This window comes from Chamaea fasciata, unplaced genomic scaffold (assembly GCF_029207755.1).
Source record: "Chamaea fasciata isolate MVZ Bird 193981 ecotype frontalis unplaced genomic scaffold, bChaFas1.0.hap1 SCAF_15, whole genome shotgun sequence".
Taxonomy (NCBI): Eukaryota; Metazoa; Chordata; class Aves; order Passeriformes; family Sylviidae; genus Chamaea; species Chamaea fasciata.
This window is the reverse complement of record NW_027094100.1, coordinates 382,923-406,170: the sequence shown is the minus strand read 5'-3', so window position 1 is coordinate 406,170 and position 23,248 is coordinate 382,923. Positions and strand designations below refer to the sequence as shown.

Genomic DNA, 23,248 nt, shown 5'->3' with positions numbered 1-23,248 from the left:
CCTAATTGCTTCTGCTTTGGGAGTGGGCCCTTCACACTTGGATAAAGGTGCCTATAAACAGCAGCATTTCTGCCTGCTCAGGCTGCGGGTCAGGTTTTATATGCTCTGAGAAGATTAACTTTATTCTTAGTGAAGAATTTAATTACAGGAAGTGATTAGCCAAGTGCTCCCAGTCAATACAGATGCAGAACGAGCTGTGCCAGGAGTGGGCACCTTTGCTCCTGCGGAGGAAGTCCAGGAACAGTGACATTATTGCAAAGCCATTTGGGTTTTAAGTGACACCAGCCAGACCTGGATCTCCACAGGCCAGTTAAACATGCTGACTTAAGCAACATTCAGCAGGGCTGGGAAGGGGGAAACCAATAAAAAGACAGCAGGAGACCAAAAGCCCATTTTAAAACGCAGGAATACATCGGTTTATAGGCTTGTTTTCTAATTGCAGCACTGCAAAAATCAATGGCTTTTGAAAAGTAAAAGAAATACAGTAAACTGCTTGCAAACTCCACTAGTCAGGAAACAGAAACTGCTTGCTGGTAAATGTACTGTTTTCCCTGTCTTTTGGAGGACGGGACAAAAGAATGCCTTGAATGCTTCCCATCTCCTGTAACCCTTTCCACTGCATGTTAATAACTGCAGCTAGTCACTAAGCAAGAAAAGCTGTAGCTAAATATAGCTAAAAGAGGCTTCCAGCCTCCAAATAGCACTGCCAAGGACTAACAAAGGCTAAATCCGACCAGCCAGCCAAGCTGCTGTTAGCAGGCTCACACGGGGGGGCGATGGTGGGAGCACACTGCGGGGTACACTGAGCACCCAGCGGGGACGACTCGCTCCAGGGGTATCACAGCATATTCTCCGATTGCTAGTTACCGCCCACACCTCTTCCCAGGCCTGCATGTGCACTGAGAAGGTACTGGCTGGACCCACTGCTCGTAAGACCACCAGCCCAGCAGCTGCTGCCCTGAGCCTGGCACACAGGTTTTCCAGGGGGTTGGCTTCATTTGAAGGCCTGAGTCTGCATCTGCAGAGGAAAAAAACCTCTTTCTGGCAAACCCTAGGCCTCTGATTTCATCACCTCATCAATAACTTTGCACATTGTCAGAAACAGATGGCAAGGAAAGAAAGAGGTTTGGTGAGGCAGCAGCTATCAGGAGATCAGGAACAAAGTGCCTCCCAAGCCTGGAATTCAGCTGTATAGCGGTACCTCAAACCAGGGCACGGCTCTTCCCTGGAGCCAGGAAAATCATTCCCGGCCAGGGAAGTGAAAAGCACACATTCCTCATCCTGGCTGCACCATCACTGCGGGACAAGGCACAGCAGAGCTGGCGCTGCGGTGCCCCTGTCTGGAGAGGAGTGCTGGCACTGGCCATGCTCACTGCTGTGGTCGCTCCCAGAGCTCAAGCCACACTCCGTAAACACACTGAAGAAGTCGGGCAAGATGCTTTGCCCATCCCCAGAGAATGCTGAGACAGGACAAGGCACCTGGCCTGACAGGGACAGACACTTCCTGCACATGGGAACATCATCATTCCTGCAGAGATGCATCCCTCCAGAACATGCAAGGAGCCGTAAAATGAATCTAAAAACAGCCTCACAGGTTCCTTTCTCAAGAGAAAGCAAAGCCCTCTTAATTAAGGAAACAAGCCTCTAAGAATAGTACTCCAAAGCCCCTCTGGTTCCCCAGGCTGCATGGGTCCCTGGCAAAGGGAAACACACCAGACACGAGCACAGTTTGGGGCAATTTCTGGCAGTTCTGTGCAAAGCTTTCCTCCTGCCTCTGAAGGAGGGATCTGGCTCACCCTGCACCACTCTCCTGCTGCTCCCACATCAGCAGGTCCATGGCTGGACCCACCCACTTGCCCCATGAGGAGCTGGGGAGCTGGAAGGGGCAGGGGGAAGTGAAGGAAAAAGGCAAGAGTCATGACTCCGGGCCCAGCAAGCAGAAGGTTCACTAGAGGTAGTGACAAGTGTGTGTGTGTGTGTGTGTGCGTGTGTGTGTGCAGCCAAGCACACGGACATGCACAGCAGCAAGTGGAGACACGATTCACAGCCATATGGGCTTTTCCGTTCACAGCTGCTCATCCCTGAGAAAAGGGGTCCCCAAAACGCTTGCGAACATTCCTCTGCCCTTCTGCCTCCTTCCACAGGTAGAATACCCCGTCAGAAAGGGGGGATGGCTTCTGCCTGCCTGAGAGAGAACCTTGGTGCGAAGGGGACGCCGTGCACTGTAGCTGGTCTCGGCCGTTCAAGGAGATGGTAGGATAGGTGGCAAGTCAAAGGCCTCAAAAGACAACACCCTTCTGCAAGACAGACAGGTAGAACCACAGTCCTCCATCCCAGTCCTGTAAACCACAAGGGACATTGGGACCACACAGCCAGAGATGTCAGCGCTGGGATCTCAGATCTGTATTTAACAGACAAACACCGTGACTGTGTCCATAATCGGCCAGGACAAGGGAGCATGTGGGTTGGGATCTACAGGCCACGGCACTCCTGGGCAACCTTCACAAGGAAACTGACGGCAGCATTGGGCCCCGAGAGCCTAACTTAGAGCAAGGCTAATTGTATTAAGGACCACACAGCGTATTGCTTTATTTGTAATGAGTTTTAGGCTTCAGAAGCCGAGAATCCCATCTGCAAGAACAGACTGTTGCAGGATTCATCTATTAATAGCCACTGGTACACACTTCCAGCTGAGGGACACAAGGAGGGAGGAGACTACCAGATGGAGATAATGCATTAGGGTGACACAAAGCCAAAAAAAGGATGATCCACTTCCCCACATCCTCACACACATCTCAGGCTTGCAGCAGGGAGCAAATGAAGTGTCACGTGTGATTAACTCATAAACATCCTAATTAGAAAGTTCTTACATCCGATCCAATGTCCAAATATGACAAGACTTCAGTGTCCTCCCCAGAGCCCCATGCAAACGAGGTAACCCTGCAGACTCCAGCTCCAGCTTCAAAGCAAGAGCCGTGCCCAGCCTGGCACTGCACTAATGGGCAGGAATCAACAAATACATCTGTAAGATTCATGAAGTGCTTTGTGACCTGCTAGTGAAGATGTGCCAGATGAGAACCAAGAGCTGCTATTCTCCCTTCAACACTACACCCAGATCGAATTCTCAAGTGCCTGATTCAGGCTGACCTCCAAACCAGCCAGTCAGCAGAAACTGTTGCCACTGATGGCACTGCAATGATGAGGAACCCTGGCCATCTCGAGATCCATGGGGGACATGGGTCTGGCCTCACCATCACCAGAAACAGCCCCAGCTACAAGGTAATCTCTGCACAGCCTCATCTTCACAATCTTGGGCGAAATCGACCATTTAGTGCCACAGGTACTGACCTCTGGCTTTGTTTGTCTGCCTGATGACTTCCATTGCTGAAAAAAGCGGAATACCCTGTCACAGCTGGAGTTGCTCCATCAGAAACACCTCACTGCTGCACTTTGCAGGGCTCCTAATGAAAAACATCACATCGAGTTGCCAAATGACAGTGCGAAACAGGATCCATAGCCAGATCTCTGCTTCAGGGGAGCTTGTCCTGAACTCTACAGGGGCAGAGGGGCTTCTCTCAGATGCCTCCAGGATGCCAGCAGCATGACAGCCCATCAGCACTGGGTTTTCTCCATCACCGCAACACACTGGCTAGCAGCAGTCCAGAGGGTCCCCACAGCAACTGTGCCTCCAGCCCCTCTGCCCATGCCCCCGGGCTGCTTTCCACTCAACACAAAGAGCACGGCAGAAGCACAGCTCAGCACAGGGCACTGCTGAGCAAAGCCAGAGAAGCTCCTGGGACTCACAGGCATCACCAGGGGCAGGCAGGGGCCCATCACTGCAGGACTCCAGCCATGACCTACAGATGGAGATCATGCTGGGTCTGGTGGCTGCATGAACCCCCAGACTAGAGCCCCCACCTAAGGCCAGGGTGGAGAAACGCCATCACTAAAACTCAGCCAAAACTCACCAGTTTGTCACTGCTGAGAGACGTGCAGGTCCCTGTTTGCTCTGGTGCCTTCAAACAGAGCAATTCTGTAGAAGGAAACTGCTGCAGAGACGCTTATGTACATTCTGATGGGACTCTGGCTTCTGCCAAGAAATCAGGCAAACAACCAGAGTACCCCTGGATTCCTGCATGACTCGTATCCTCCAGCTGAGAGTGTTACCCGAACAGATCTTCCCAAGCAGAGGCAATCACAGGCAGACATCTGGCACACCGTTCCTGCTAGCCAGAAATTTTCAATGGGGAACCAGTTACAAAGCAACTCTGCTCACGCTGTTATTATAATTAAGAATCTGTCAGCCTGCTGAAACGAAGGCCAAGTTTATTTAGGGATTGTGAGGGAGGGCTCTCCAAAACAGCCTCTCTAATTCTCTCTCTTCCATTCCCCAGATCCCACAGAGACGCATGTTTCCATGGACAACTTGCCAGCTGAGGTTGGAGCAACCTCCACCTCTGCTGACATCTCACCTCCAGCAGCGGACCCCATCTCCTGCTCCAAAACAGCAAGTGCAAGGGTCTCCCTGGTCACTATAGAGGCCTCCAGTAGAACTAGCAACAGCAGGCATGTGTCCCATCTGCAGACAGTTGTAGGTGGGTGAGCTGCCACTGGTGTCCTTCTGCCTCAAGGGTCAGTGCCATGCACCCCACCTCCAGGGCAGCACCTCAGGGATCTACAGAGCAGGACCCCATGCAAGCAAAGCTTGTTTTCTTGTGGGCAATGCCATGCTGGCTGAGCAGCCTCACACCTGCACATCTCCAGGTGTGCAGTCTGCAGGTCTCCAGGCACCTTTCATAGGGCCCCAGTGCCCCTGGAATGCCACGCAAGAGATGGGCACTCTTCCCAACAGTAGCTTTGTGCGGGAGCTGCAGCACAAACAAGCAAGAACAAACACTCTGTGATGTGCACTGTGTGCCTGTGAGAGTTTAATGGGTAGGAGCCAGGTGTTAAACAAGCTACAGCCCCCCAGCACTGGTCAGCATCTGGCACCATCAGTCTGAGCTCTGTGGTGAGACAGACTCAAGGGCTGGTGCCCCTGCACTCCCTGACCTTGTCCCCTGCTCGCTCAGGAAAATTGACTCAGCCTGCAAGGGAAGTGACCTGTCACCCCTGCTCACCAGCTCTGAGGCTGGTGCAGGAATGGGCAGTCAGGCCCTGGATCTGGTGTTTGGTCAATGCCTGCACTCCTCAGGGAAGATGCTGTCCATCAGGGTCCAACCACCTTGCCTTCACTCACAGAGCTAACAAAGGGATTGCAAGGAAATGCCAGATAACTCGGCAGCAAGGCTGCACTGTTCACTTCGGGGCTGCCTGGTGACACAGCAGCACATGGGCAGGGCCCCAGCACTGCCCCCAGCTCTGCCAAGGCAGCCAGGGGCAGCGCCACCACTGTAACACAGCTGCAGCCAAGCAGGGGACACCCAGAACACCCAGCACCGGGCACGGAACGCTGCTCTGGGGCTGGCTGGCCATCACTGTGCACTGCTGTGGCACAGCACTGCTCCATCCCCAACAGCAGTCAGGGTGCCAGGGCAGGGTGAGGGCAGGGCAGGACGCCACGGGCACTGACTGTGGAGACACACCAGCTCAGGCCACACGTCAAATCACAACTGAGACACATCTCTCTTGCTGTCAGCTTGCTATCAGCTGATGAGGACCCAGATACCGAGAATGAAAACACCAGAATGAAGCTTTAAAAACCCATTAGTCTTCCAAAGTCTGCAAAACCCTGAAAGTGAGCACACTTAGGGAGCCTGTGTGGCTGAGTTGGGTTGGGTTCACTGATGCCACAGCTGATCCAGAAGCTGTTTCAGGGTCCAGGGCTTCCTACACTGTTGGACGTCTCAGCGAGCTCATTATCAGCATTTGGAGAGGTTCAGCTTTGATACCCCTTGCACTAAAATGACTTGCAGATCAAACAAGGCAGTCAACAGAATTTTTAAATTAAACTACAAAATTATTTAAAATCCCCTTTGAGGACGTTATCACAGGGTTAACACCCACTCTTGGCTTCAGATAATACAGCAGCAATAAATGGTAATGTGCTCTATGAAACATGATTTATTTTTGCTGAGCAGGCTTGACATTATAAATCTCAGCACTCTTAACATTTAAAGTTGTTATTCCAATGACAAAATAGACATGAGGGAGATAATAGTCTTTATCTCCATTAATGTTTTATTGTTGTTCAGAGAATATGGATATGGACTGATCCAAGCTTAGGAAAATCACAGCAATTTGTTTGCATATTGGGGAAGCTGAGATAATGGTTGTGTTTTATGACCACACCAGGGAATCAGCTGAAATGCAGGACAGAGCAGATCAAAATGCGGGATTAATCAGCTGCTTTGGTTTCTGGTTTCTATTCTGGCTACATTTCCATTCCCAGGACCTGCCTTAGCATGACATTACAAGAGATGGGCCCTGCGCGTGGCCGAGCAGCTGACGCGTGGCACCCGAGGAAGTGAGGAAACAGACTCTAAAGGAAACAAAAAGGCCACACAACAGTTCTGTGCAATGCAGACAAACAGCACTGCCATGGAGGCAGGATCCCTCTGGATATTCAGCTGCCTGGAAGTGACTCTCTGCTCTCCCCGAGCCCGCTGTCAGGGCCCCTGCAGCTTCTTGTGATCACAACACAGAGCTCCTGACCTGTCTGGCATTTTAGCTCCTTCCCAAGGTACACACCACACCGCAGAGTACCACAACACCCTCTGTAAGCTGAACCTAAAGCAGTGAGCTGGAGCTGCAGTGAGAGCCATGCTGCTGGAGCCTTAAGCAGATAAAGGTTGAAAACCAAACCAATGAAAACCCCGAACCACACAGGCACCTGCCCCATCCCTGGGCCAGAGGGAGCGACCCTTTCCCCTCCAGAAATCAGGTGCATAATGCATCAGGGAAAAACGACCGCCAGTGCTGCCCTCGATGAAGACATTGACTCCAACAGCCCAATCACACCTTCACTGGGAGGATGGCAGGGAGGTGACCTGGGGACAGCATTCCTGACAGCGTACAAACAACATGCCAAAGTCCACACATGCGCTGGGGCAGGTGGCAAGGTGGCATCTCACCCTTTCCCAGAGCGCTGGAGTCAGGCCCAAGGCAGTTCTGGGTTCTGTGCCTCAGCTGCCCCTCTCCAGGGCAGGGCAATCGCCAGCTCCCCGGCTCAAGGGGATTTTGGGGATACTGCAAAGAGCTCAGGTGTCACTGCCCAGGGCTACCAGATGCCCGGCAGCCACAGCAGCTCCGCACAGGGATGCTGACGTGAGAACTCTGTGGGTCTCTTGGTCAGCTCCAGCTGTGCAGCAGCTGCACCGGCCCCGCGCCGGCCCCGGCGGGCTCCTGCGCTCCCCACCGCGCCCAGAGCCGCGGGGGCCCGCACGGCCCCGCCCGGGCGCTCCCGGCCGCCCGAGCCCGCGCCGGCCCTGCCCGCAGCTGGGGCTTCGTGCCGGCTCAGCACAGCGCCGCAGCCGCGCGGCCGCCGCGGGGAGCAGCGGAGGGAGCGGCCGCTATTTTTAGGCTGCCTGATCAGCATCCTGCCGGGTCAACACGCCTCGGCTGCGCTACGTGTGCCGGCTCAGCGAGCCTCACCTCCGCACCGGCTGACACGCCTCTCCCAGCGCTCACGGCAGGTACCGGCACACACCTCTCTGCACTCACGGGAGACACCGGCACACACCTCCCAGCACTCGCAGGAGACACCGGCACACACCTCTCACAGCGCCCACGGGAGACACCGGCACACACCTCTCTGCGCCCACGGGAGACACCGGCACACACCTCTCTGCGCCCACAGGAGACACCGGCACACACCTCTCTGCGCCCACGGGAGACACCGGCACACACCTCTCAGCGCTCACGGGAGACACCGACACACACCTCTCTGCGCCCACGGGAGACACCGGCACACACCTCTCTGCGCCCACGGGAGACACCGGCACACACCTCTCAGCGCTCACGGGAGACACCGACACACACCTCTCCCAGCGCTTACGGCAGGTACCGGCGCACACCTCCCAGCGCTCACGGGAGGCACCAGCTCACACAGCAGCAGTGCCAAGTGATCCAGCAGCTGCCACGTATATTCTCAAAGGATTTATTCCCCCAGCCAATCACTGACAAGCAAGTCTGGATCAATGATCTTGGAGGTCTTTTTCAACATTAATGATTCTATGATTCTAAGCCTGCTGGCAGGGGTACACCTCTGCTCCAGCTTGCAGAGTTAGGGAAGCTGATGATTACCTAGTCTGCCACGGCACGAAGCCCTTCCAACTTCTGACCTTCCAGGCACCAGATCTCACCAGCTGTTTTGGGAGGAGGCGTCAGGGGTTTGGCACAGCCCGGCAGACTCCTGTTCCCACAAGCAGCCACAGGGGCAATCTGCTGGGTCAGATTAGAACACATCCAGCCCAGCATCCTGTCTCCAGCAGACAACAGGCAATACACCAACAGAGCAACCACGCAACGTTTCCACTAATAATATTCTACCCTCTGCAGTGTTCAGCTCAGGGGGCTCACGAACCAGAAATGGTCTCTTTACATTTAGTAAACCTCGACCACTTCACCAAGTCCCTCAATTCCATTTCGAAACCTGATGACGGGGCTGTTCTGGCACCCCAAGGATCACCCTGTGAGCACCCACAGCACAGCCCAGGGTCCTGGGCTTGAGGGCCTGACCAGTGCTGGGTTCTACCTGCTGCAGCTGGTCCCCAGAACATGGGGACCCCACAGCCACAGGGACCGGGGTAGCTCCAGGCTGTAAGGCCGGACCCCTCCACGTTGCTGTTGGTGCCTGCTGGGAGTGACCCAGCTTCCCCCTGCACTGGAGAGGGAGCAGCTTGGTTCTTGCACAGAGTTGAGCAGACAAAGACAGATGCAAGTCCTCACCAGTGACCAGCACCCTTCCCACAGTCCATCTGCAGTGGGCCAGTCACATCATTACCTGCTCCCAGTCTTCTCAGTAATCTCTAGATTACAGAGTCCCAAGGCACATCTATTCTCTCATTAATCTGTAGATTAAAGTCTCCCCAAATCGGCTTTGACGTAGCACACTGCAAACAGTTGAGTTCTGCTGTGCTCCTGCAGCAGTCCTGTGTTAGGCAGGAGGAGACATGTCTGTGGGTCATTCCCACCCAGGGGGAGCACAGGCCCAGGAAGAGGAAGGGACATCTAAACACAGTACATGTGTATAAATAAAAAGCAGAAAGGATGAGACTCTGTTTTGTAACCAAAGCACTCGTGATAAAACAACTTCACAGAGGTTCCCGGATTAATTACATCTCAATCCAGATGATCTCCAAACAACAACTTGCATCGTTTACCACAACAGAAATACCCAACAGCTCTTGCCCTAACCCAGCGCTGGGAAATGCCTCACTTGGTGCTTTCCTGAAGACTACATGCAGATTTTTTAAAAAGCAACCACTGTACCACAGAGAGCTTGAGGCAAACTTCCCTGGCATCAGGGCAGAGAGGCACTGGCATCAGGGCCCCTTCCTGCAGCACGATGGCGGGGCAGGGATACAGGCAGGATGGGAATGACTGAGAGGCTGACAGAGGGTTACAGAGGGAGTAACAAGATTAAATCAGGAAAAGGAAATAAAGGCTTAGTGATAGATTTCTCAACAGCAAAACCTATTCGGTTTGGGAAACACTCCCTCAGGAGATTAAAGACTTGCAGGGGCATTAGCCAGACCCGGGGAAAGGGTGCAGGGAAGAGCCAGGCAGTGGCCCAGGGGTGGCTGCAAGGTGTCATGACTGTTCTGCCCTGCAGGAGGGCAGGGCACATCCCCAAGGCCATGCAGCCCCAGCAGGGACAGCCCGGTGCCCTCAGGGGAGAAGGTCCCTTGGCAGAGCCTTTGGGAAACAGGGACATCCCTCAGGGGGTGCCAGGATCCCACACCACGGCCACGGGACATGAGTACTCCCACGGATCCTTCTCCAACAGCACAACCACCAGGCCACGGCCACCTCCCTATGAAGCCCAGGTGAGACCACTGCTCCTCCTCCCAGTGCCGCGCTGGAAATCGCTGGTGCCGGGGCTGGACCACTCCTGTGCCACCCACAGCCATTGCTGGGCCTGGGACATGTGCACTGTGTCACACCCAAAATGCACACCCCACTCAGAGAGAGACTCCTGCTGGTGCCTCCCCAGAGCAGGTCCCTGGGGTGCAGGGCCCCCACCACGCCCCGGAGGAGTTCCTGTCTGTTGGAACACGCCGGCAGGAAGGGCTGTGTCTCAGTGCCTGCACTCTTCATGCCAAAGGGTGACTCTGCCGTGGCTGGTGTGGGGCCAAGGCCCGTGGGCTCTCCACACCAAGCCCAGGACATCCAGCAACAGCAGGAGGGAGCAGGGACAGGGCTGGAGAGGTGAATCCCATCCCAACAGCCAGGTGCCTGTGAGAAGATGGGCTGTGGTTCTGGCTGAGCTCACAGGCTGGCACTGCCTGTCCTGTCCCAGCCAGCCCTGCCACCAGAACCCCCTGCCCCAGGGGGGGCCCAGGGCCCCCAGGCCAGCCTAGTGCTCAGCATCCCCCTCTCATCAGAGGATACCTGCAACACGACAGGTGTGCGCAGACAGGGACGACCACATGAACCATGACTGAGCTCCTGTCCCACCTGACCCTGCTGAGCACACAGGCTGGGTAGGGCTCAGGGCAGGGCTCATGGAAAGGGTCATTCATGTCATTCCTCTCTTGTTTGGAGGTATTTACCCAGCTGTCAGCCGCCGCAAGAACTCTGAGACATGCCAGCTGAACAGCACTGCTGGACTACACAGGTGACACCCCCAGCCTGAAGCCTAAAGGAGACGGGCATTTTGTGTCCAGCTGCTGGAATGGGCCAACTTGGGGCAGGGGGCATGAGGGACCCTTAAGGCCACATCTCCAACAAGCACACCTAGAAGTGGAAGCTGCTCCCATGGTTGTTTGTATTCAAATGTCTCAATTTGTCCTACTTTTGGCTGGGCACTCAGCAGAATTGCCAATGAAACTGGATTTGTGCAAAACAAGAAAAAATCAATCATATTTTCCAGACATTTTTCATGTGAGATCTGCCGTTCTGCAGCAGTGCCCTGAGATCTGAGCTGGCATTGCTCTGGAAGCCGCTGTTCCTGCTCCCTGTGCCCGGCAGAGCTTGTGACACGGCTGGGGACGTGGGCTGCACCTCAGCACCTCCCTGGCAACCCGAGTCGAATTAGCACAAGGGCCCCGTTTCTCCTCAGCAATACTCTGAGCCGCACGAGAACAAGGCATTCAAATGTGCACTTGTGAAATACCATCCTCACCCCACATTTGCATGAAAATACCAGACCTATTTAAGTGACAACGACACTTCACTAAAGCAAATTACATAACCCAGCTATTTCCCTCAGCTGACACACCAGAGACACCTTCATTTCCAAACCAAGTCTGCACTCCCTGCACAGCATTTGGAAGGATTTTCGTCTTTTTTAGCTAGATACCACAGCGTTTTAGGCATATGCTGTTTTCACATGTAGAAAAAAATAAAACTGAATTATCTAAATTTTTTATCTTAGCAGAATCTACCATTTCAAAGTGCAGTCAGCCTCCCTCTAGCAGAACCACTGCATGGAGTCAGGAGTTGAATACAGCACGAAGTGAAGAGAAACTCCCAGCTGATACACAGCCTTTAAATGCCCTCCTGTACTTCCCCCTGCCCTGCCAGCGCAGCAGGGATCACACCGGCTGATCCTGTCATCTACTGCACAAATGCCTCTGTTTCATTTCTGCCGAGAGGATTGCTGTGGTTCCCTAGCACGACACACAAGGTTCTTCTGAAAATGCCGGCATACAGCCACAGATTACAGACAGACTGGACCTCACCACTGAAAATCCCCAGCTTTCCCAGTGTCACCGGCAGAAATCACCTCAATCTGCCGGCTCATCTCAACCCTCCACCCTTCCCCACCAGGAAACCTGAGTTCTCAGCAGGTCACAACGAGGTAGTTATAGCCCCATTTTACATTTGCTGGCTGTTGCAGCTGCCTTTTAGAATGCAGCAACAGCAAATTCATCCTTCAGAGAGCACAGCACATGGTGATGTGAGCCAGACAACTGGGAGGTGTGAGAGCTCAGTCCCATCCAGGCCACAGCACCCTCCTGGAAGCACTGGCTCGCACCTCCCCTCTCAGCAGAAACGCTCCATCCATGTGGTGTGACCTGCACAAGTCCATCCCTCACCCCACAGCAGGTCCGTCCACTCCCCAGCCCCACAGTGCACCCGGCAGTTGGCCCCACAGCGAGTCCTGTGAAACACCCAGGGAGAGCAGCAGGGCCAGGGATGCCCCAGGACAGCCCTCCCCGGCATGCGGGGGCTGTCACACTGAGCACTCGTGTTCCAGCTACACACAAACACCAACAACCATTTCTTTGGCTCACCAGGTGTTCCATTACTATATCAAGCCGAAGATTTCCCACTAGATAAACCTTACTGTAGCCATGTGACAAAATTCCCAACATCGGGCTTCCTCTAAGTCTCTTGAGGATGACACAGTAAGGGAAAGCCTCTTTGGCTACTAATTGAGCTATAAATAAGCCTGCTCAGGCTCTGGTATGGAGTCCGGTTTTTGAAGCCTCACTGAAGGCGTCAGTGCTACCAGAAAGGGTGGGGGGTTCAGTTTTGCTCTACATCAGCTGCACTTTCCTCCTGAAGCGAGAGCAAAGGGAGGTTGTGACAGAGCTGATGTGAGGTTGACAGCTCTTCAGCTACCAGGGAGGACAGCAGAGGCAACAGCAGCTCCATCCCCATCCCTCCTTCACCCGTCTCTGGTGGAGCTGCCTTTGTGGTGGCTGCAGTATCATGTGCAGGCTGAGCTCATGCTCTGATGCCTGAACCGAACATGGCCACACCATCTCCTCTGCTCTTGAGCCATTATGGGAAACCACTTTCAAATGCACCATGAGCCTCACCAGGGCTGTGACATTATCCATGTCCAGCAGCCTTGGCATCTCCCTTCATCTGCAACGCACCAGCCAGGATTCATACACCTTCCTGAAGCGGCTTGTAGAGAAAACAGCCCCGAGACAGCTGCTCCATTGACGAGACCTGCACCAGCGTTTGCCGTATTCCCGCACCACACAGCGCGGCTTCAGCCACCTGCAGCACCGCGAACGCCCTCAGGGGCTGGGGGAGCCGATCTCGAACCGCGGCCGCCGCCCGCATCCCTCTGGCTCCGGCGAGCTCCGCATCCCTCCGGCCCCGCGGGCTCCGCTCCGGTGGGGAAGGGCTGGCGGAGGGGTCGGGACTCCCCTTTCTCCCGGAGCCGGAGGGGCGAAGGCGCGGGGGGGGGCTCGTGGAGGGGCCCGGCGGGGCTGGGGGCTCCGCAACAGGGCGGGAAGGCGAGGCTCCGGCCGCCCCGGGGCGGGAGATGGGGCCGGCCGCGTCCCGAGCGCTGCTGCGGGCGGCTCTCGGAGCCGCGGCTCAGCCGCCCCCGCTCCGCCGAGGCGCCCGCCCGGCCCAGGGGAGCCCACCCAGCGACACCCGGCGCTGCTGAGTCACCGGAGCGGCTTCGCCGCGCTCGCACCGAGCCCCGGGGCCGCCGCCGTGGGGCCGACCCGCCCCCGGCCGGGGCGGCGGGGCCGGTCCCGGGACGGCCGCGGCCCCGGGGCGCGGAGAGCGGCGGGGGAGGGCGCGGAGCGACGCGCGGCGGAGCGGGCGGGGGCCGGGGCCGCTGCGGGGCGGCCTCACCTGCTGCGGGCGGGCCGGGGGCCGCGGGCCGGGCTCACCTTCCGTGGCATAGCTGTGGTCTCGCAGGAAACTGCTGCTGATCTTACGGGTCTCAGCGTCCTCCTCCATTGACGGCGGGCAGGCGGGCGCGGGGCGTCAGCAGCCGCAGCCGCGGATCCATCATCCCCCCCCGCGCCCTGCTCCGCGGCGGCGGCCGCCAAATGCGGCGGGGGGGGCGCAGGGGCGGCGGTGCCCGGTGGCTCCTCCCATACGGCACCGACCGGCACCGCGCGGGCGGGCGGAGCGCGGCGCAGCCCCGGCTCCAGCCCCAGCCCCGAGCACGGTCCTGCTGGGAGGCGCACCTGCCCCAGAACGCTCCTGCCCGGGGATGCTCCTGCCCAGGGATGCTCCCACCACGGGGATGCTCCTGCCCGGGGATGCTCCTGCCGCACGGGGATGCTCCTGCCCGGGGATGCTCCTGCCCGGGGGATGCTTCTGCCGCACGGGGATGCTCCCACCCGGGGAATGCTCCTGCTCGGGAGATGCTCCCACCACGGGGATGCTCCTGCCGCATGGGGATGCTGCTGCCGCACGGGGATGCTCCTGCCCGGGGACGCGCCCTCCTCTCTGGGGATGTTGCTGCCTGGGGACGCGCCCTCCTGCCCCGGGACGCTCCTGCCGCGGGACGCTGTCAGACCTGGTGACGCACCTGCCCCGGGGACACTCCTGCCGGGGATTGCTCCTTCCTGCCCGGGGCGTCACTGGCCCTGGTGGACACCCCTGTCACTGGGGAAGCTCCTGCACCCTTCAGGCAGAAGGGCTGCTGCACCCTGACCTGCCTGCCCCAAACACAAGATCCCAGCCGAGAGCTGACGGCAGACCCTTTTTTGGCAGAGCTGGCGCATATGAACGCTGGGTGTCCCGGGACGGGGAGGCAGTAAGGGCCATGGAGGTGGCCATGCCAGCAGTGCCAAGGAGGTCTGTGCCCACGGGCACTTGGCCCAGGCTCACCCTGTCTTGACTTTGGAAGCGGATAGGAATGTTCAGTGACTTACGGCCACAAAGGTCGATGTGAATGGGGGGATTGGTGGCATCCAGAGAAGAGAATGAGCACAAGGGCTGTGGGGGAACGGAGGGCTTTCCTCTTCAGGGCACATCTCTGAAAGGACAGGCTGAATTCTGGACTCATCATCTGGTGCACACCAGTTGCCCGCTGGAAGGCTTTTGTGTCTTGGTAGAGTCCAGGAAGAAGCCTTGGCACTGGCTGCGCCACTGGCAGACACAGGGAGGAAAGTCACAGGGGGCAAGTTCCCTCAACTCCAGCACCTGAAGTTGGAAGTAAAACCCAACCGCAGCATCAGGGCACAAGAAATCCCCAGCCAGGCAGCAATGTGCACACTGGGCAGCAGCGAGAGGACAGCCACTACTCCCCACTGTCACACCTGACCCGCAGTGTCCCCTCTGCCCCCCATGCTCCACTCCTCAGCAGCTGTCAAAGGGAAACAGGTGCACAGACACAGCCTGGGGTCTGACCTGGGCCTGCACCCCACTGCTCCCCACTGCACCCCACAGCACCCCACTGCACCCCACAGCATCCCACTGCTCCCCACTGCACCCCACTGCACCCCACTGCACCCCACAGCACCCCACAGCATCCCACTGCTCCCCACTGCACCCCACTGCACCCCACAGCACCCCACTGCTCCCCACAGCACCCCGCTGCTCCCCACAGCACCCCACAGCACCCCACAGCACCCCACAGCACCCCACTGCTCCACACTGCTGTCAAGACTCATCTGAGCACTGTCCTGGTTCACTCTGCACAAAAACATCCTCGGTGCTGGGCACTGGCTGGTGCAGCAGGGGAGCTGTCACAGGCCCCGTGGCACTGTCACCGTGTGCCCACCCACCCTCAAGACCTCTGCACCACACAGGAACTGCAGAGCTCAGCCATGGCATTGGAGCTGCTTGATAGTCCAGGGCCAAATCAGCGGGGAGTCCAATTGTTACTGGAACAGAAGGATGCAGAGGGAATGGACAAAGATGGTGGATAACATTGTAAATACAGTGGTGCACTGCAGTTTGATTTCCTCTCCCAACTGTAGTATCATAATTAAAATCTCTTTGGGAAGGTGCAAGATTTTACCACCGGTATTATTATTCTTCTGGGATTCACTGCCTGCTTGGAGGCTGTTTATTCCAGGGGAAGCACAGGAGAGAGCACCTCTGAGCAGGAGGGCTCAAGGACTCCAGTACGTCCGGTACGTACATCTTTTGCACATCTTGTTCCACACCTGGGCTGCACAACCACACCCAGCACACCCAGCACACCCAGCACACCCAGCACACCCAGCACACCCAGCACAGCCAGCACACAACCACACCCAGCACACCCAGCACACCCAGCACACCAGCACACCCAGCACACCAGCACACCAGCACACCAGCACACCCAGCACACCCAGCACACCAGCACACCAGCACACCAGCACACCCAGCACACCAGCACACCAGCACACCAGCACACCCAGCACACCCAGCACACCAGCACACCAGCACACCCAGCACACCAGCACACCCAGCACACCCAGCACACCAGCACACCAGCACACCAGCACACCAGCACACCAGCACACCCAGCACACAAGCACACCCAGCACACCAGCACACCCAGCACACCCAGCACACCAGCACACCAGCACACCAGCACACCCAGCACACCAGCACACCAGCACACCCAGCACACCAGCACACCCAGCACACCCAGCACACCCAGCACACCCAGCACACCAGCACACCAGCACACCAGCACACCCAGCACACCAGCACACCAGCACACCCAGCACACCCAGCACACCCAGCACACCCAGCACACCCAGCACATCAGCACACCCAGCACATCAGCACACCCAGCACACCAGCACACCAGCACACCAGCACACCCAGCACATCAGCACACCCAGCACACCCAGCACACCCAGCACACCCAGCACACCCAGCACACCCAGCACATCAGCACACCCAGCACATCAGCACACCCAGCACACCCAGCACACCCAGCACACCCAGCACATCAGCACACCCAGCACACCCAGCACACCAGCACACCAGCACACCCAGCACACCTCTACAAGCACCACACACCCCTTGGAGGAGTGTGCAGATACTCTCAGACAAGAGACAAAAGAGGGAAAGCTTGTTCTACCCATTGTGACCTTGTGAGGAAAGGTGAATTCCCAGGCCCACAGCTGCCTGCCTCCCCAGGATGTTTTCTGACACACTGTCACATAGAGGCTGATACAAGATATTGTAAAACTGCACCTTGGAGCACTCTGGCACTTACTCATATGCACATGTAACTTCAGGATTTGTCAGCCAACCATATCACGTCACAGGCCACTCATTAATACAGGGATTACTAATGTGACAAGCCAGAATCATTCATCAGACAGGCATAAGCCTGAAGTCTCCATGCCCAAGCCTTCACTGAATTATCCTGGAATGTGAGTTACTCGCTATAATCACCAGGCACATGTTTAAGTCAAGAAAACACACTGTATTTGAGGCTGAGGTTGCTCTTGGCTGCAGTGGGTGAGAGCCACAGGCCAGTCTGAATCCACTCCCTGTGAAAAGGCACAGGACCTGGCCATGGCTTTGTGGCACAACACAGCTGACCAAAGCTCTCTTGCAGGCTGAAGAGAGCCCCAGCACTAACACCACGCTTTAGAAATAATTTTTATGTTGCTGGCAGCTCCTCATGCGTGTGACAGCACAGGGGACCAGACCCAAACTCACCACAGGACTTGGAACTGCTGCTGCCCCTGGGCAAGCCAGCTGACATCTCTGTCTGTGGTGTCCTGTCTCCCGAGGGAAGGACGTGGTCCTTCCACAGGAGAAGAGAGACGGAACAGAAAGATTAAACTGCACCACAACACTATACCCAGGAACTGGGCTCCCTCTGTCTACAAGCTACACTCACCTGCAGGTGTCCTGTAGGAGGCAAGAGCAGCTTCAGACAAGAAAAATAAAGACAGATTTTGAATAAGCAGTTGTTACCATATCACCTCCTCCCATTAGACCCCAGATGCCAAAACCCCAGGCCAAAGGCAATGCCTGTGAATATCATAAACTCAACCAGTGACCTTCTTCCCTTCCTTTTCAGTAGACACCACCTTCAATGTATTTTCACTTTAACAAGTGCCAAGTCCCTTCTCCTTTATTAAGTAGTAAAAAATCATTCACCCATTGTGCATGAATTATACTTACGTATTCATAAGTTCTGCAAAGTTTTTCAGTACACTGTATCATTTAAACAGATTCAGAAGCCACCTGTTTGTTATGCAACACACATAAGAGCTGCATCATGAAATCCATTTATTCTCAGCTTTTTAAAATCCAGGAACAAGCCTTTACAATAACTAAAAGCATTAGCTGTCCTAAGCAGGAATCCATTTGCAGATTAAATTCGCCAAAGGTCAGCTTGTAGCTGTCACAGTTTCCCAAACCCCCAGGTGTCTGCCATATTCTGTACTTTGACATCTCCTGAAGAGCCAGGACACTTTCCACTCCAATGATTTTTGCTTCAATTAGAGAGGCTGAAGAGTTCAATGCTCAGCTTTCTGTGGGATCTAAACAGCGTGTGAAGAATAATTGAATCAAACTTCCAATTTTATGCTCAGTACAGAACTTCCTTCACAGCATTTATTTTACCCTCCCATCCATGAGCACTAAATCTATTTTCCTAATGACTGGTTTGGGTTAGAACAATACCCTCATCTTTTAGCCATTAAATATAGATAACAAATTTTCTTTTAAACTTGTAAGAATTATTTCTGTTGGTTAACTGATGGTTAGCTCAGTGCCCTCAGTGGGGCACCAGCTCACTGGATGGTGCCAGAGGTCAGCCCGTGTGGAGCAGCACTGGTGACAGCCCATGGCACAGGGGACAGGGCTGGCAGTGAGCCCCAGGGTCCTGTGCCCGGCCACCACAGGTCTGTGAGCAGCACAGCCACCTGAAGCTGCGGGTAGACACTGCTGCCCCCTCTCTGTCCCTTCCCGTGGGTGGAACATCCCCCTGGAACACCCCCAGGGTGGCACAGGGAACTGCTCCCTGGAAGCAGGACATTCTCTCTGCAGCATCTCAGCCTTGTAGACTGATCAAACTACAGACCAATGCAGACCACTTCCACCTGCACTGACCAGGTCTGAGATGCTTTAACTGAAACCCATCTCTGGTAAGGAAGGGAAAACAGGGCTTTCATGACCCCCCTCAGCGTCTCATATCAGAGCCAGCACCTGGTCTTTGGTCTGGGTGAAGGTCATGGCACACAGTTAGTATTCTGAGGAGGAGAGTACTTAAAGCCCTTGCACAATTTCTCCTATCATGTCCAGTGCTCCAAGTCCTTCAGCTCACAGATTCCTGTAGTGAGAGCACTTTGGCTTCACAAATCTGAAGAGCTAATTATGCAGCAAAAATGGGGTAATTATACTCCTATTCTCCACATATAATTGGTGTCAGCCACCTGGGCTGGTGGCTGCCTGGCCCATATTTAAGGGACAACTCCAAAGGGAAAAGGCTGTCTCAGGGCAGAGCCCCCCATGCTGCGTGCCCTGCAGGAACCCAGAGCTTCTCACCATCCCCAGTGCTAAACACATCCAACACCACAGGCACAGGTTCCCTGCGGTGGCCAGAGACACAGACACCACGTCAGGGATCCTGGTCTCCAGGCGACCACAGACAGCTGAGTCCTTCAGAGCCAGTTTATAAATATTGTGCCAGCTGAGCACCCAGAGAGACTGATGCTCCTCTCCTCCAGCCTAGGAAACCTGGGCAAGGCTCAGGAAGGGCACCAGCTTGCACCAGCCAACAAAGCCCATTCCCACCCAGCCGTGAAGGGACATGCACAGAGGGTGAGCCCTCTCTGGAAGAACACCCTCATGGACAGTGCCTCATGCAGGACGGTCCCCTGTCCCTGCAGACAGTGTGCTGGGCTGCTGCCTGGTCCCCAGGGAACGCCTACAACCCCCACCACATGTTAATATCCTCACTGAGCCCCTGTGCACACTCTGCTGTGCTCTGGAGCTCCACCTTTGTGCTCCTGCAGAGCAGCGAGAGCTGACTGTGATTTCACTTCACTAAGTCAATTTATTTTTCACGTTCTCTCCTGTAAGTCACATAAGCAATCTGGGGAAGCCATAATCCACATCTGTGATGAAGTCCCAATCATACGGGCCTTAATTAGCACGACTTGAGGAAGGCAAATAATTCACCAGATTAAGCCAAGATCAAGAAAATTGGGAAGCCAGGTTGCATGCAGAGGACAAGCTCCAGCCCTCTTCTTCCCAAATGATGGAGAAAAAGAGTTGGGACCTCGGGGCAGAAAAGGGAAAAATCAGTTCATTGAATGCAAAGTAGGTGAAGACTTCTGCCTCCCAAAGGTCAAATGATAAATTGATCTACTTGGCCTTGACCCCTGCCGTGCCATTACAGGTGCTGGTACAAGCTGTACATGATTAACAGCGCGCCAGTAACGAGCACTGCCACACAGCCAGCCTAGCCCGGGGAACAGCTGCTCCCCAGGGGCTTTCCCTCCTGCCTTCAACTACACCAACCAGCCTCTGCTGCATTCTAGCCGCCCTTTCCTCACATTTAATCTTTCCTTACAAAGCATTCTATGTCGGGCTTTAGAAAAGCCCAGACATCTTCCTGTTTCTCAGATTTCTCCCGTAATTCAACAGCCACACTGCAAGAATAAAATGCACCTGTGCAACAGCAACATAAACGTGGTGCTTCCAGGAAAAACTTGCTGTGAATTATTTCTTACTCTATTCTACAGGTGATCCTGCCATAACATACTTATTTCCTCTATATTATTACTGAGTTATACTATTGCTAAATACACTGCAGAACACATACAATACTCCAAGAATGGAATGAGGCACAGAATATTTCATGAGGGTCTGAGACATCAATGTCTTTTAAAGGATACAGTGTGAACAGTTTGTCACATGTTCCTCACATCAGAGATATAATTAGCTTAAATACTTACACAGTAAATAGGATTTGCCACTTCTGAAGATTAAGGCCACATGCTTCAGCGTTGGAGCATCTGAACCAGTGTAGCACAGTCTATGCCAAGGAATAAGTTTTTACCTGAAAACAGCTACTCCAGCATTGCCGCAGTTGAGGCCTGTCCGTGTTGGTGTTTTGTCTGCTCCTCCGGGTTTGGGATTTACCTGGAGCAACAAACTCCAGCACAGGTGACAGTGGAAGGCCAAAACTGACAGGCAGTGACTGGGTGTCTGGAGTGAAACACACGGCAGGGCAGGAGTGAGCTCTCCTGGGAGCCCTGGACACAGAACACAGAGCACAGCCAGGGACAGGCACCACATCTCACACTCACAGGGGCTCACTGCCCTCAGGGGCTCACAGGCTGCTGCACCAAAATGTGATATGGGGGCTAAAGGGGCTACAAGAGGACACTGAACATTGCTCATGAGAGAACCATGAGAGCAAGTCTCAGGCTGAATCCATCTGTTAATCCATCAGCTGATGATCAGAAGAGCCAGGAACAGAGAAACAGGGATCAGTCTGAGTACTGAAAAAGCAAACTTTGTCATGTAATGTATTTACATTGGACACTCAGATGATTCCCCACATACCCTGGGACATTATTTGCAAGAATGAATATTTAGCATTTATTCTGTTAAATTAGCATTTCATATGCAAAATATCATATGGCCTCAAAGGTGAATTTCATTTGGAAGAATGTTCACCAACGAAACAACACATCCAGGTCACTGTGAACTGTATTTCCTAAACTGCAATTACTTCACAGCCTTCAGTTAATTGAATATGCCCCACATCAAAACATAATGAAATCATGCTACAAATTAGGATGATACAACGCATTATAGCAGATCGTCCCACAAAACAAAGACCCCAAGAAGGGAACGTTTCAGCTAAAATTGAGTTTGCGTTCGAAGCTCACTGACAGAGGGTCAGGGAGTGTTACACTGGTCCTGTTCAATGTTTCTTATGTGCACAGTGGCTTTAGGGCTCCTAAATCCACTCATTTGCGCTCCTCTGCCGTGACTCAGCCGCAAACAGGGAGAGGGCAACGACAGCAACCGGAGCAGCTCCAGCCTTCCTGCTCCGGCTCTGCCCTGCCCAGCCCTGCCCTACACCTCACCCCGGGGCAGTCATTCAATCTGTGGGATCACCTGAAATTCAGCATTCCAGTGTGACCCATCACTCCTGGGGCTCTGCCTCCTCCCCATGGGTTCCTCCGGGTGCCTCCAGCGAAAAAAGGCAGCCTGGGAAAGGTGCCACTGGGGCTGGCCAGGGTCCCCATCCCTGGGAGGGCCCTGGGACCTGCTGGCCCCCTCCCAGGCAGCAGAAGGGGCTGCTTCCTCACAAAACAAAAATATACCTCCTTTTGGAAGTCCCCGTGTGACTTTGGGAAGCCCTGCCTGGCACTGCCAGCCTCCCACGGCTTCCCGGGACAACTGAGCTCCTTTCTCCAGGCTCCTCTCCAGCCACGGAGCAGGGACAGCCCCCAGGATCAGCCGTGGCCACAGTGAGAGAAACCTTCTCTTTTGTGTGGTGTGCAGCCTTCACACTTGTTTGCACTGATTCCCACTTTTGGAGATCTGCAGCAGGAAAGATGGGATGTCAGTACCACAGGAGGACAGAAATGGGCTGGAAGAAGGCTGCACTGGCAGGATAAATATAGAGGACGGCCTAGGACATGGGCACAGTCTAGGCTTTCCTTACACTGAGGGGAGACCAGCCTTTAACAAAACAGAAACCCATTCTTTGCTACCAAAGAATCTTCATGAAGTACAGCTTAGGGAAGGGGAAAAAGAAAAACAAGAGACACCATGGGGAGCCTTAAAAGTTTGCCTGACTTCTCAGAATGCCAATGCTGTAAAACTAATATTTGTATGTCACTGATATTTACATATAATCTACCTCATGTCATTTGGAAAAATAAACCTGGAAAATTGTTAATTAATAAAAGATATCACGTCTTATTAACGTTCATACAGTAATTATGAAAATCACATATCCATCTGTTAAGCAGTCAGCAAACAAGACAAACGACTGTGTTATGTTAAACAGATTATAAAACGCCTGGGGGAAGGAAATCTAATAGCCCCGACCTAGCCATGAATCAAGCAGCAGCACATGGGCTCCAGCACAGAGAAACACACACACGTGCCTTCCCTGAGACTTTTTCCTGAATTACACACGACAACACCAGCAACGAGGTCAGTATGACATTCGGCATAGAAGTCTATACGGAAATGCGATGATGTGATCGTTAAGATTTTATTGTCCTTTAACAAAAATTGCTTCCTAAAGCAGACAACTCCTCCCCCAAATGTGAGAGTGGAACAATATGCAAAGTAACATTAAATCCAATTGCCCTCACAAACATGGGAATATAGCTACTTTAATCCAATTGAATAAACAAAACTGATTCAATTCCTGCTATGTTTGCGAGTGATTTCTGAACATTTAAAGGGAGAAACATCCGTGAATGGAGAGTAATTG

At 54.4% G+C, this 23,248-nt stretch overlaps 1 protein-coding gene across 2 annotated transcripts in view; it reads right to left on the bottom strand.

Annotated features, from left to right (window-relative positions):
- The window catches only part of PPP2R2B (protein phosphatase 2 regulatory subunit Bbeta), a 58,805-nt gene that overhangs the window by 26,805 nt on the left and 8,752 nt on the right, over nt 1-23,248 (bottom strand). The window contains exon 1 of one of the 2 annotated variants that reach the window (XM_066197336.1): nt 13,749-13,915. The exons of the other annotated variant lie outside the window; for it this stretch is intronic. Coding sequence (XP_066053433.1) covers nt 13,749-13,818 — 70 coding nt within the window. The 5' untranslated portion in view covers nt 13,819-13,915. Of the gene's footprint in view, nt 1-13,748; nt 13,916-23,248 lie in introns of those variants that run through there. 2 annotated transcript variants of the gene reach the window in all.